Below are 15,036 nucleotides of genomic sequence, written 5' to 3'. Positions count from 1 at the left end.
GAGCTCCTTCCTACCTACTTTAGGGAGGGCAGGGGACAGGGAAGTACTTCTATCCCTTGAAGATTATACATTAAACCACAATTTGAACCAAATTATATGCTCCTGATAATACAGTCTTCATGATCCTGGCTGGGTTCAGGATTTATATATATTAGAGACAAGACAGATCACAACACTTAGGCATGTATACACTGAAGAATTACAGAAAGAAAGTAAACATCCTAATTAATTTCGTTCAGGAATCTTAATAGAGCAACTTACTTATTTCTCATTGTGCATTTATTCCTACTAAATCACATACTCACCTTTGGCCAAACAGAAGAGTAGATTTAGTTTCAGATTCGTTGTAAGAAGATGGAGAACAGCAAATAACAATAGTGGTTCTGCAATTACCCCCTAGTGAATCTTGAAGGATTCTGGTCATTTTGCTATCACGATATGGAACATACGTCTACCAAGGAAGAGGTTAAATGATCAGTCATGGGTTTTCAGACACATTTAATTTGCTGAAATATGAACTACACTCTTGCTAGGTATGACCTCATTAGAAAGACATTAAATTCTACTTTAATTCATTAATCATAAGACTGAAGATGCATGGGATGACAAAATTGTATTTCTATGTTGGTAACTATTAGAGCACAAGGAAATTTTCAGTATAATGCTCAGGTCCCTCAGCACTAAATGTAACTTATTAATCTTTACTGTCAATAGAGTACAAGAGTAATGGCCACCTGCAATGCACTGGCTCATATCACTGAGACTGGTGGGAATTTCTGCACAGTATGTTCAGAGATGCAAGCTTTTAACCTTCAAGTAAAAAAAGACAAAAGACAACACTTACACTGCTTTCAGCCAGGGCTGAGATGACATTTCCAAGAGCAGACAAAGACTTGTTGATGTTCTTGGCCTCATCCAGCACAGCACCTTCTGCTCCAGTTTTACTAACCTATACAATATTTCAGGACATTACTAAATGCATCTTCAAAACATACCTTCAAAATTTAAGAGAAAACTTATATCATTTCCCCACTTATAAGTCAGTCTCCCTGGCTTTATGAGGTACACATAAGCCAACTCTTAGTCAGACTTTCCCCAATTCATTATCAACTTCTCATTCAAAACTCAGTGTCTGAAGACATTTCTCACGTTTTTAACTGAAGTGAATATTCTCCCTGCAAAATACACCTTTTTGTAACACATAAATGTATAGTTAGTAACTTCTGTCAAATTAACAACTTCAAAAGTTTTTTGAAGTCTGTAAAAAAGATTAATTCCTTAAAAGTAAATAAGTATTATGAATAGTTTGTCCAGAGATCATCCTTAAAACCAAACTACCTCTCCCCTTAAAAAACCCTAACAAAACAAAGCATAAAACCCAAACCACATATCACTACTACCCCTAGAAAACAGAACAGAAAATCTTCACAAGCAGAAATCTGTGAGAACAGATTTTAGAGGCAGAATCTGACCTTATATGAGTGCTCTAGGAGCTTCAGTAGGTAGCAGAAACATGAAAAAAATCTGACCTGATGCCATTCTATACACCTCGCCTCTTTTGCCTCAAGGGCTGAATTTGACTTACAGTTCCATAACATTCCCTTTAACTATTTCCACCCAGCTGTGACCATGACTACAATGAAACAATTCTACTTTCCTGTGCATAAACTGATACAAGCCATTAGAAAACTGCATGCATTTCAAAGGGACTGGGGAAATGCACCAATGTAAAGTTTGAAATAAACACTGAAAGGAACTACAGAGAGAGGAGACCTGCAACCCAGCTCTCTTCTTTAAAAAGACTGACTGAAGAAACACATTTCAGAATAAATATAGGATCAGAGACAACAATAAGGTCATAGAACAATGATGTAAGGAAAAACAACAGCAAGCCTGGAGGTAAAGACAGGGATAAACCCAGAAGCAAAGATGAAAAGCATGTCAGAAATCCAGCTTTCAGAAGACTAATTACAGTATGTATTTCCTTCTCTGCTTTAAGCTACTGATATAGGAAAGCAAGCAGTCAACCAATGTTAATCAGATTTTCAGATTAAGAAACTTGGTATCACTACATAAGAAAATCCAGATATTCCACAACCATAAAAGTTGATTCCTGTACCTGGCTAACCCACACATCTCAGATACTGAAACTGAACTTTACCCTCTTTCCCCACCCTAGTCTAGATTTACAAATCCTCACTTGCAGAAATGTGGATCAGCTTAAAGCATCTAACAGCCAAGCCAGCCTAGGATTCAGAAACCATATTTCAACATCAAAACTGACACACCTCAGAGATGACAACTGAACCATGTAAAATACTTGAATGTAAAGAGAAAACACAGTTTCAGAGCAGAAAGAGAAACTTATAATTACCTTCTCACTACCTGCCAAGTCCACAAGGTAAAGTTTTCCACTTAGTTTCTGTTCTGTTTGAGTATTCTCTTGTTTTACATTAATAAGAAAAATACTATGACTTCGGGAGCTGTGTTCATTCATATCTATAATTCAAAATAAACACATCAAAAAGATTTGTACAATCAGTCTCACTTAAAAGAACACCTCCCCACAGTGCAGAGATTCAAAGCTAATGAAGCTGTATAGAGTAATCTCTCAATGACAGCAGACCTAGAGGCAGCAAAACCAATGGTATGATCTAATTGGGTAAGAAAGATCCAGTTTTCCCTTGGGCTCCTATTAATATCACATAAGTTCACTCATCAGGTTTGCTAGCTTGTCAACCATGGATTTCACACATTAATTTACTTTATTAGAACAGAAAGTATATTTAGTTCTTGATAAGAGAGTCTTTTGAAGACTTCCAGTGTACCCCATTTTATCCCTCTTTGAAAATTTAACTGACCACAGCCTTTCATTCCTGTCTTGTGTTGTCCCCTCTGCTGTGAAACATTAAGAGAAAACAAGATGTGTTGAATTTAAAGTATTATTTTAATCCAGTAACAAAATTTAACCTGAATGAGAACATCTGGCCATTTCTTCTTCCTTTAAAGTATAAATCTCTCACAGTTCTAAAAGTACCAGCTTACTGATCTTAAAGAAGCACAGAACACAAAATAATATTCTATTCAAATTTTCTTAGTGCAGTCCCCACTTGAACCTTTTTACTTAGGAGCAAGGAAGCAAAACCACAAGACTGAAAAATTCCTTAAAAGGAAAATATAATTTTTGATTTTGATCCTTAACCTAAGAAATGAGAAGAAAATGCTTCTATTTTCTTAATGACTGTATAATCTCCTCCTGAATAAAGAACTAAACACAAGAAGATTGTGAAACATCCTGAAATTGGCTCTGAAACTTCTGACAGTCACCTCAGCTGCTAAGAGCTCAAGTTTTACTTTGCATGCACCTACATCTTCCCTTGTCTTCCCTAACCCCTCTGTCATTTCCAAATCTTGCTTTTTGTGGGAATTTGGAGACCTATGGCATGGCTCCTTGCAACTCAATTGCATGCTACAGCCAAAAATCTTGGGATGCTGTTTACATCTGCAGCAGGTCTGAATTCTGATCAGCTATTCTTGGAATATGCAACAGAATGATCAAACTGTGGACAAGCCCCACTTGCAGATTTCTAGGTTAATTAAAACAAATTCCACAAACTGGGATTTTGCATTATTCCTAAAGCAGAACTACACCTTTTTCTCCAGTGATGCACAGTTCCTCACTGATGACTTACTTTCTCCTTTCAATCCCAGCGTAAGCAACATGATCTAACCAGAAATGAACTGAAATGCTTGTTTATGAAACACATCCTGAAACTGCTTATGCCAGACCCTTTCACACACCTGAATTATTTCGCTCACTGTCTGTGCCTCCCCTATACCAGAAGCAAACAGATAAATCACTAAAAGGAAACAGAAGATGATACTTACTTGTAACTGCTACATGTCGATTGGATTTTCCTTCATCTATAGTATCCATAACTTCCTCTGGACTACATACAAACCGCTCTGTGCAACCCTTGGGAAAAAAGGGGGGATTGTGAAAAATAACACCACATAAACAAAGCACAAATAAATGTGCACAGGAGAGGAGTGCAAGATGAAAATACATCAGACTGATGCTCACCTTTACATAGGGAACTCTATTTTTGTCCTCATGAACAGAAAGATTGGTCTTTGAAACTGGAAGAGAAAACATTCCAAAGCTAAGGCAAAACTGAATGAGAGCACTGCATACAATGCATGCCCGAGTCAGAAATGTAACCTCTCAGCAACACCTGACAAAAGCTTAACACACAAGAAAGCACCACCACTGCAGCTCTAGTAATATCATACAGATGAGCTCCATGCTTTCCCATTATGATGTACCTTTATCATACAAAGTTATTAGTATAATGAATATCTAGGTAACATAAGGGGTTTTTTAATATGTCCCTACAGAATAATTTATTTTATATGTTCAACACAAATAAAACTCTTACCATCCAAAAGGTCCCTTATTTTATCCAAGTATATTTCAAAATATGACACCTAGAAGTAAGAAGAGGAAAAGGGATACATCAGAAGGCAAAAATGCTTTGCATCTTGATCACAAGGATTCAGCATGATTACTATGACCTCCCACATAACACTACATCCAGCTCAAGTTCTTCAGGCTGAATTAAAATGTATCTTTAGGAAGAAACTGTTTTGATCAGAAGTTTCAATCACTATCAGCACTGCCACACGTTATCAGCATTGTTTCCATCAATATTGAATGGAACAAAATGAAAATTTTAACATAATTCTTCTTTAGGAAAAATCAGTTACATCAGTAATAACCCAGGTTATCAGTTTCCAGGTTACAGGCATTTGAAACAGATACAGAATATCCATTCACACATAGACTACCTTCGAATTTTAATACAGATTAAAGTAAAAATGAAGAAAAGTTTACCTTAATATGAAACTCAAGATTCTCATCCATGGAGTAAATATAATTAAAAATATCTTGCACTATTCTTGGAATAATGCCCATTCCATCTGGGTCATGAAGCTTCCCCTTAACAGAAAAAGAATGTAAGAAAAAATTCATACTCAATCCAGCATTACAAACAGTACTCAGACACAAAACATCTGGGTCAGTTCAACTGACAAAATACTGACAGGTACAATGCACTTATTCCATGAAGTAAAGTGAGCCTCCCAGTTTCCCAAAAGTGAAAAGAACAGCTGCAGAACTCTCCCAAACTACAACTGAAATGATGCTATTGATATTATTCCTGTGTTTCTCATCCTGCTACTGAATGTGAAAAAAAACCCCCACACTGCCATTCTCAGTCCTAAAAAAATAATGGGCTATCAAAATATTGCAAGAAGAAAACAAGCTGATATCTTATTTCTACAAAGCAAAGACTATTGTGATGAAAAGACATGACAGTGACAGTAAGAGAAAATTATTTTAACATTCTTACTTCCATAGTGTGTGTCTTTCCAGATGATGTTTGCCCATATGCAAATATTGTACCGTTGTATCCCTCAAGTACATCTAAAGGGAAAGAGTATTTTCATTAGTGTTCATTTCCTTCTTCTAAAGATAAGTTGAATTAGATAGAATTTAAGCAAGCAGGTCCTAAAATGCCCAGCAAGTTAAATCACTCAGTGTCTGGGAACCTTGTGCTAGAGTTAGGGGGAGGGAGGTGTTCCTCCCTAAATCTTTGAATGCATTTTGCCATCACTGACCGTGCCTTAGAAGTTCCTGTTTCTTCAACCAGAAAAATCAGGACTTCACATTTAGGAACAAAAAGGAAATCAATGCAATTGCCAGGCTGAACAGATGGTCTTTGATACCCCAGAAGAAACCAAACAGGAGAACATTATCATGTTTTCTGCCTACAGGAAAGTTTAATTGTCCAATTGTGATGCAAACGGATGACACCTTAAGTGTCAAGCATCTTATTCTTAGGGCATAAGCTTCTATTTCAAATTATGAATGAACCAAGCAAAGTTTAGATTGAGGGGTGAGAGGCTGGTGGCCTGGCCTGTTTATGTGTAAGTTACTCTAGAATCACATCCTGCAAGCAAACTTTTATTTTCCAAAAACAAGCACGAGGAGATACTCCAGTTGGGGAGGGCTTTGCCACTCCACCATACCTGTAAATCCATTTGTCCCACCACTAGAACTCATTTGCCACTTGATGCAGCACAGGTGAGAAATGCCATACAGAGCTCAGAGTCTTACATGAGCATAAAAGGGGCAGCATTACAACTCTTAGCTAAATTCAATGAGCAACCTCCTGATCTGAGCCTGATTATTATTTAACTCATTAAAGGGTTAAATACGTGCAGCAGCCTGCATTTCCCACAGCAATTTACTTTTCTAATGATGAAAAACACAGTATGTTCACCCAATATTCCGTTGGTATTAACTAACAGTCGGTATTTCAGGGATTTCTGACAAGGCTCTGTAAAGCTGTTTTGAAAGTTGGGTCAATTAGAATTTATTGATGCCCTCAAGAAATGAATCAATTTTATTTTCAGGGAACTAGCTAATTGCTTACTACAAAAACTTACTGTGGCATATCCTTCTTTGTCACAAGACTTGATTTTCTGAAGGTACTAGGCCAAATCTGAGAATTCAGGTTTGGAGAAATTGCACACCCTAGCATGCACAGCAATAACTCTTATTTCACAATTTTCATTTCCTCTTGCATTCCTCCAAACAAAGTTCTGTATGATGTTCCTCACCAGTAAATTTGTGGGGCATGGGGAGGGTAGATGACACATCTCAAAATTATTATTAATAGTTATTATGTTTAATTTCTGACAAATTGTTTTAAACGATCATTGCAGAGAACTGTAAAAAAAACCCTAAAACATAACAAATGTTGCAGTCAACTGCAACAGCAAGTTTAATTACAGCACTGACATAATTTATTAGCTCAACTACAGGATGACTGTATGGTGCTACAATCCATGCTGGCACATTTTAAACATTCCAAAGATAAAAAGCAGCAATAGAAGTATTAGTTTTCAACACTGAAATCCACAGGAATATGAGATTTTCTTGTGGTAAATTTGCTCTTCCACCTTACCTTTGACAATCTTTTTAGCACAGTCATTGTACACTTGTTCTTGTGATGTGTTTGACTGGAATACACGGTCAAATATATATGGCTTGGACTGTAAAAAAAACCAAACCAAAACAGAAGAGTTATCAAAAATGGCTGGAAGTGGAATGGAAGGTGTTTGTTAATAGTTTAGAAGTACTTTACACTGTCTCAGCCCAATCTTCTATTTAAAGCACTTGAAGACTGTTGTGTGGAAATCAGCTTAAATAGTGCTGCCTAAATCTTCACACGCTTGCTTACTAGGAAGGCCTTGAATTAAACATATTTGATTTCAGAGTGTTATCTACATAGTTCTGCAAAGCTGCTCTGCACATGACCTCAAGTTACTTGATTTACCAGGAAAGCCAATGCCTGGTCTGCACATCTAAGAACCCCTTATTCTCACCTACCCTGGCAGTAGGCTCACTCTGGTAAACTACCATTATTAAAAACATACCCCATGACACAGAGTACGTGTCTTGGTAGTGTTTCTTGAAAAAAATCAAACCAAAAAGAAACATTCAACATAAACTATTGTGCTATGTAAGACATCCTTAAAATAAAGCTCCCCAAGCAGAATAAAAGGTGATACTGGGGAAGGAAACCTTCCACAAGACTCATTTTGGAAAAGACTACATGAAGAAGATCTGACAAAATTTTGAGAGGAACACTGGTTATTGCTTTGTTTTAGAGAAGAGATTCTCGTAACAGTTCTAAGCAGCTGACAATCTACTAGGATATAAATGATTACACTCATCTTACAAAGCTCAAATTTCTTGTGGCTCTTTCAGAGTTTGATTTTGTAGGTAGCCAAGCAGGTGGGCAAAGTTTACAAAAAACCTAGGTCAGTTAACACTGTTAGACTCCCTGCAACTGTTAAGTGTTCCATTCTGCCTAAATTTAATTCATTACTATCCTCCCACAAGGATATTCTGGAATTGCCTCTCTGGCAAAGAAACAAGTATGGCTTCCATCTTTTACCCACCCACATTTGCCTTTCCTGGCCTGGCCTTCCATTTGTCTTCTAATAATATCTAGCACCATACCAAACAAAGCTTTTTCAGACTAAACATATTTATCTGAGGCCTTGAAATCAGGTGGATGAGTGCTCTCTTGGAAAAATAATTACAGAGTTCACTGTATAAATATGTTCAAGAAACCACAAGGCTCAGTAGGCAGAACTGTCCCTAAGGGGCTGAAGTTTGCCAGAACACTTGTTTCACAGCAGGGAAAACACCACCCTCCTCCATTACTCATTTCAGCTTCAAAGACACCTCAAATCCCTGTGTTCTACAGGTAGAACTGAGGCTGTTAGATACACCAGGAGGGAAACAACAAGTAACCCTGAGGTAAGAAAATGAAGACTGAGAGCACATTACACAAAAAGGAAGATCCTGTAGAAAAGATAACACCATCTTTCTCACTAGCAGCTGTAGTTTCAATAAGCTTCCAATTTCACAGATATTAGCTACTCTACACACTGCAAGTCAGCTACACCACAAAACATTAATCAGCTGTTTCGTGCTCCAGTGCATATTTACATGCACTGAAATAATTCCACTGTGGAACAGAAAATCAAGCTGCAAGGCCTTCACTTGGACACTATTGCCTTTAATTGATCTTGTTTATTTTACAGTGAAAGCTGCTAAGCACAAGACCAATATCGATTTCCCTCAAGTTACCAATTGCTACCAATACACAAAACTCTGTAATTTTGGCCAAGAGAATCCTCACAAGGGGTCCTGCTGTCACTTGTCACTTCCCCATCGTTTGCACGTGGAAAGTGGAATATTCGCTCACATGTCCTCATTTTTATCACACCTATGAAAATCCATATTAGTGGCATGTCCCTGCTCCATCATCACTGAGTCACTACCTAATCAAGGAAGTTTAGACAAGCAGGTTCCAGGATAATTATGTTTTAAGAATGCAAATTACTCCCACTCAGTATGGTTTCACATCTTTGACATCTACAATGTCTTATCACTTCTCTTTACAGTCTACTTTCTGCAGTAAACAAAGCTAAAACAGCATTGCACGGATTACCATGCCCCAGAATGTCTCATTACCTTTAAGAGATTAATCAAGAAAGATTAAAGTGTCAGATATTTTTTCTGCACCAGATGCCTTTTCTTCCCCAAGCAGTAAACAATCAGATCTAATGATGAACTGAAGACACAAAAGGCCCAAGCAGCATTGTGTCCCTGACAGGGGTAGTAGCAGTGTCACTAACACAGCAGGAGGCTGCTTTGACACACTCCAGAAATTTTTAGAAACTGCTGCTCAAATGTTAAAAATTTAACACAAGGCCTTATAAGCAAGAGATAAAATACCAAGCAAACAAGCAGAACTTCTAACTTCCTCTCTCAGAATCTTTTAGTTCCTTGCCTAGCATTTCTTTTGTCTGTAGTCAACCACGAGACAACTGCAGCTCCCACAGTTGCCTTGCACTCGAAGGGATGTGGTCTCACAGCAAAACTTTCCAAGTGCTCTCACAGCCTTCACAAAGGTGCAGCTGCCAACATGATTCAGCAGTAGTTTAACTGAATCTTAACAAAGGGATGATGCTGAAGTACAGTTCCATAGCTAACTTAAAGACTAGTTACCCATTATATAAAAGGATGCTCAGCCAATTTAAATTATACAAAATTTGGAGTACATGTGAGTTTCTGTGGAAAAGTTTTTTGTCAATATATCCAATGAGGACTACAGAAAAATCTGCAATCACAACTACACTGAACATTTACATCCACAGTCTGAGAAATACTAAAGGTTATCTCCATAGATGTAATTTTAAAAACCCCTTATTACTATTGCAACTTTCCATAAAGTACTGAATTGGTTATTCTTAAGATCACCGTTTATCTTACTTCTCATGCACTGATATCTGAAGCAAAGTCAGCAGTAGAAAATTCACTTGAAAAATCAGTGGCATGTTTTTCTACCACAACACATGCAGAAGTTCTTGAATGTTTCTTGCTAGAATGGCCACAGTGCTACAACACCTACCCACGCTCAGCCTATTCCTGGTGGAAGGTTAAAGGGGCACATAATGGGCTTACTTTGCCTTTAAGAGCTGCATCTGTACTAAAGAATGTTCTTCCCATCAGCACTAAATATGCTAAAAGATTTATCCAAAATGGAATAGTTTCTGGAAAGTATGATGTCAGATACCTGACTCACTTCTTCCTATTACTAAGCTAAGGTATTGCTGCTTTGACACACCTAATCCAGTCCAACACTGCCAATGGGTGAAAAGGCACAGCTACAAATTAGGATTTTAATTTCAGGATAAACAAAGAGGATTTTCTTCTTGTCTTAGCCCCATGCACACAAAAGTGCAGATGATACAGAACAGTCAGTGAATCTCAGCTTTTTTTCCCCTTTTTCTTATTTCTGTGGAAGTACTGCAATTCAAGTACTAACTATTACAGCAGTTATTGTTCGCTATAGAATTACTAAAATATGTGATTTATAACACTGTGACTAGAAACTCAATTTCCAGAATAGAGACAGAATATTGTTTGAATAAATGTTTCAGCCAAACTTTTTACTTTAGTAGGAAGGTTCTTCTAAAGAGAAAAGCAAGTACTGCTGTTTACAAAAATGGTCACTGAATTTCAGGACAATAAAACCCAGCAAATATGAGCAAGGTGTTTCTACACAACTGGCACTGTAGCCAGGGAGAAAAGCTTTGCCTTTACAGACTCCTGCAAACCAGAATATTTCCTTTCTGTTAAATCATCACACCACTGTCACCTGAAAAGCACCTTTGTTACCCAACATTTAATGGAATGAAATAAGAAAAAGAAACAGAGGGTAACACTGGAATAATAGTATTATTTCAGCTACAGATTACAATTCCTGATTCATATTTATAGTACCACTGTAGACATGATGCCTTTTTTTTGTCTCTAATTAAACACTGCTTTCTTTCTGCATTAGCAAATAATAATAATAAAGTTAAAGAATGCATTTCATTTCTTGCATTTATACAGTCCAGTACAGCCTTCAGCATTTTTCTTTTGAAAAACCTATTACTAAAAGCTGCAGTAGTAGAAGTGACCTTCATTACCTGATTCTAACAACTTTCTAACCTAGCCTTGTCTCATTTACAATCCAACACTTGTTTAAAAGATGATGAAAAAGAAAGTCAAATGTCTCAAGCTCTTTCCAGGATCACATCTTAAATATGAAAATACAGACAAGCAGCCACAATTCTTTCCTGAAAGCCATACAAATAAGGAATGGACAATGACTGTCACTAAAAACCATTTGCCAATGAGGCACACTGCCCATTCCTGTGCACACCCAGCAGGCCCCAGCACTGCAGCCACTGGGTAATGCTGCTTTTGGTTCAGGCTCCAGCCCGAAACCCCAGAGTGTCACTGCACTCAGCAATGTGTATCTTGTGGGTAGCTTTAAGATGAACAAGACTAGATATAGAAAGGTTTTTAAAGAAGATCTACAGATACATTATGCAGAACTATAAAGCTACTCAGCTGCAAGCAGTTTTATATTTGATAAAACAAAGGAGATAATCCCATATCAAACTGCTCTTTCTCTCTGTTCTATCTTACTCAAAAGGCTGAAATCCACTAGCAAATTGCTGTCAATTTTCACATAGGGTACATTTCTAATGTTTAACATAAAAGTCATATAATGAGTAATCCTATCATCTGTTTTAACAAAATCCTTATACTTAACAGGATAAGCCATTAGGAAAAAATAATTAATACAATATTAAGATAGAAAGAAGCAACCTGCAATTAAAAAATTAAAAGCCCTTTACTAGTTAAAAAGTTTCATCCTGTGGAAAGAAAATACTTTGTTTCAGAGTCTGCTCTTTAAAGCAGACCAACACCATATGTCCCCTCAAACTGCTGTTACACACCAGCTACAGTTAAAACCATTGTTTTATCTAACACAGCTCAAACTGACTCACTGGTCCAGAAAGACAAGGATGAAGTTAACTTCAGAGGCGCTTGGAAAAGAAGGGAAGACAGCTAGCTCAGAGATGACAGGGGAGTCAAGGAAGGACGAGGGTTTGGCTATAGTCACTGATTTTCCTCCCCAGCCTCCTCCAGAAGAGTCAAATCTGCAGCCTGGGATCAGCTCTGCTTCCGCTGCCTCCCAGTGCTCACCTCCCATCGACCATTACAGGCAACTCCCATCCCAAGTTTTTAATATTATTATTATTATTGTTGTTATTATTATCGCAGCCTGCACTGCTGCAGGCGCAGCCAGGCACCCACGGGAGGTGCAAGTCCTTCAGGCAGCTGAGGGAAGCAGCTATAAAAAACCAAAAGTGGCTCAATTACTGCTCAACAGGCAGCAACAAGGCCAGCAAGCAGAGTGAGGTAAGCAAACACACAGCTTATGGAGGAAGCCTTTCAGCCACTGTTTCATGAGCTCTGCTCCTGTTATCCTCCCTCGGGCAATTCTGCAGCACACAGAAACAAGCGGTGCCTGGCCACAGGCTCAGGTTTAGAGGGGCCCTGAATTTGTAAAAACTCAGTCAAGTTATTAAAAACAAAACTACTAAACACAAGTTATTGTCAAGAGTTTTAGAGATTCAAGTCATAATTTTGAGGATACCAATCTTGTAGCCACCATTACAAAGACAGAGTATCAAACCTTTATTCAATTTTTGCGAAACAATACAGGAGTACGGTCACTGCTAGCCAACTTAGTAATTCTGGGGGCATTTTTCTTCAAGTCAGACATAGCAAGTCCTGGATCCAGGACAACTGGGAAATTTGTTGTGATTTTTAGCAAGGTGAAATAACCAAGGTACAGTTGGCAACACTGAACATCAATCCTGAGCAGAAAGCTCCACACGATCCCGCAGGAGCACACCATCAGATTGTTCTACTCAGATACAGAACCACCTCAGCACAATCTACATTTCAGATAATTTCAAAGTGCACCTAAAAAGTATTTTAAAAAGATAAGCTTTCATTAATACCAGGGCTACCAAAAGAAAATTTATTTTTTAAGTCAGAACACGTGAAAGTTTCTACACTAAACTGTGAATTTTAAACAGACTATGCAGTGTCACAATGAATGGGTATTCACTGATGAAAGTGAGATTATCCACTCTAGTTAAATTTTCTATTTTCCAGGACTGGCTCCTTACTCTGAGCTTACCTGTACAACCTCAGGAAGAAGTGATGTACTCCAAGATAGTAACTTGCCAGCTGAAATGAGCCCAAATTACCTCATTTCACAAGCATGCTATTGTTCTTGTCATTCCAGACTCATGGCATTCCATATTTTATTGACAAATTCAGCCGAATATTAACAGACTAAAGCATTACTATTTAGTAACTTCTCTTAGAAAAAAGTCATTTATTAAATTGCCTCCTGCAACTTCAGATATTGTGCAAAAAAGCTATTATTGGTAGCCTCAAAAAAACAAAATAAACCCCCGAATTTTTAGACAGATAACTGGCCTCTAAGTTACTTTCAGCAAGCAACTAGTCTCTCATGAAATATATTTACACGAAAACACAAATTAAGAGTTAACAAAAACAAAACAAACCTTGGGGCTAAAGCGTGTTTGTACAACACCAACCAAACCAGGCAACAAACTACCGTACTTTATTTTTATATTCCAGTTCCACTTTGTAGCTAGCTATGATCCACTGAAGAAAAAGGAAAGGATTATCTTTTCCCCTGCAACATCCGTATTGTTTTTAACGGGCTTCATAACTTTCAAGGAGACTCCAGTTAAAATACATTTACGAACATGTAGTAAGGCAAATGATCTGTTTATTCTGATTTAACAACAACAAAAAAGAAGCTGTCAGATGAAGACTGATGCACAGATCTTGAGCACTAATTCTCTGGAGCCTGCACTGTCGTTCGCATTTCTTCCCAGACAGCTATGGGGCGGCAGCTCCCACGCGTGCCCGCACAGTCACACACAGGGCCCGGCGGACACTGCGGGACTCGCCTCACCCCGCACTCGGCACTCTTTGCCCGGAGCCTTTGTCACAGGTCCCCCGAGCTGCCCCCACCGCCCTGTCCCCACAGCCCCACGCCCCTCAGCCCTCACCGCCTCCATGCCCAGACCAGCCCAGCCCGCCCGCAGCCGTCCCTGCCCCCTTTCCCCTTCGCCTCGCTCTCCAAGGAGGCCGCTCCCCTTCCCGAGGCGTCCCCGCCCGCGGGCGCTGCCGAGCCCTCCCGCCCCAGAGCGCGCCCATCCCCGCGGCGCCTGACCGCGCCGACCCCGGACACCCCCTGCCTGCCTGCCCTGCCTGCCCGCCTCCCCCGCGGCGCTTCCCGCCTCTCCCGCCCGGGACGGCCCCTCACCGCGATGACGACGGTGTCTTCGCCCTGGAACTTAGCGATGTACTTGTCCCCTCGGGCCACTTCGGACTCGTTGAGGGGCCTGAAGCGACACATCACTTTGATGTTACACTCCGCCGGGTCCGCCATCTTAGGCCACCGCCGCCTCCGGGGCGCTCAGCTCCGCCGCCGCCAGCTGCCGCCGCCGCACCGCCCGCGCCGGGGGTCTCGCAAGCCGCCGTGGCCGAGAAACCCGCGCCCGCCCCGGCAGGAGGGAAAAGGGAAGGGCTCCTTCCTGGCCGCCGCCGCCGCCTCCCGCTCTCACTTCCTCCCCAACATGGCACCGGCCATGGCGGCTGCGGCCGCGGCTCCCGCCCCGCCCCGCCGGTGGGGCGGGCGGGTGACGTCACCCACCGCAGCGCCCGCCCCGCCCCCAGCCCCGCCCTGTGCGCAGGCGCGGCGCCGCCCTCGGGCGGGCGGGGCGGTGCCCGCGGGGCCGCCGGGGGCGCTGGCAGGGGCGGGGCTGCCTCAGGCGGGCGGGGCGGCCATGGCACCGCCCGCGGCCGCCGCTCCTGTCGCGGCGCGCCTGGACTCGTGGAACCGTAAACTCATAGAATTGTAGAATTATAGGCTCATGGAATCATCAAGGTTGGAAGAGACCCTTAAGATCATTAAGTCCAACCGCCAACCCAGCACT

General features: G+C 40.3%; 1 protein-coding gene across 1 annotated transcript in view; it reads right to left on the bottom strand.

Moving 5' to 3' along the window:
• KIF5B (kinesin family member 5B) overlaps positions 1-14,702 on the bottom strand; it is a 33,674-nt gene extending 18,972 nt beyond the window's left edge. The window contains exons 1-10 of the mRNA XM_058820263.1: positions 14,364-14,702; positions 7,032-7,119; positions 5,412-5,485; positions 4,895-4,999; positions 4,440-4,488; positions 4,085-4,140; positions 3,889-3,976; positions 2,375-2,499; positions 845-949; positions 306-451 (exon numbers count right to left, since the gene is read on the bottom strand). Coding sequence (XP_058676246.1) covers positions 306-451; positions 845-949; positions 2,375-2,499; positions 3,889-3,976; positions 4,085-4,140; positions 4,440-4,488; positions 4,895-4,999; positions 5,412-5,485; positions 7,032-7,119; positions 14,364-14,489 — 962 coding nt within the window. The 5' untranslated portion in view covers positions 14,490-14,702. The remainder of the gene's footprint in view (positions 1-305; positions 452-844; positions 950-2,374; positions 2,500-3,888; positions 3,977-4,084; positions 4,141-4,439; positions 4,489-4,894; positions 5,000-5,411; positions 5,486-7,031; positions 7,120-14,363) is intronic.
• Positions 14,703-15,036: the final 334 nt, after the last annotated feature.

This window comes from Ammospiza caudacuta, chromosome 1, assembly GCF_027887145.1.
Source record: "Ammospiza caudacuta isolate bAmmCau1 chromosome 1, bAmmCau1.pri, whole genome shotgun sequence".
Taxonomy (NCBI): Eukaryota; Metazoa; Chordata; class Aves; order Passeriformes; family Passerellidae; genus Ammospiza; species Ammospiza caudacuta.
The sequence above is the reverse complement of the archived record's forward strand: the minus strand, read 5'-3'. Positions and strand labels throughout refer to the sequence as shown.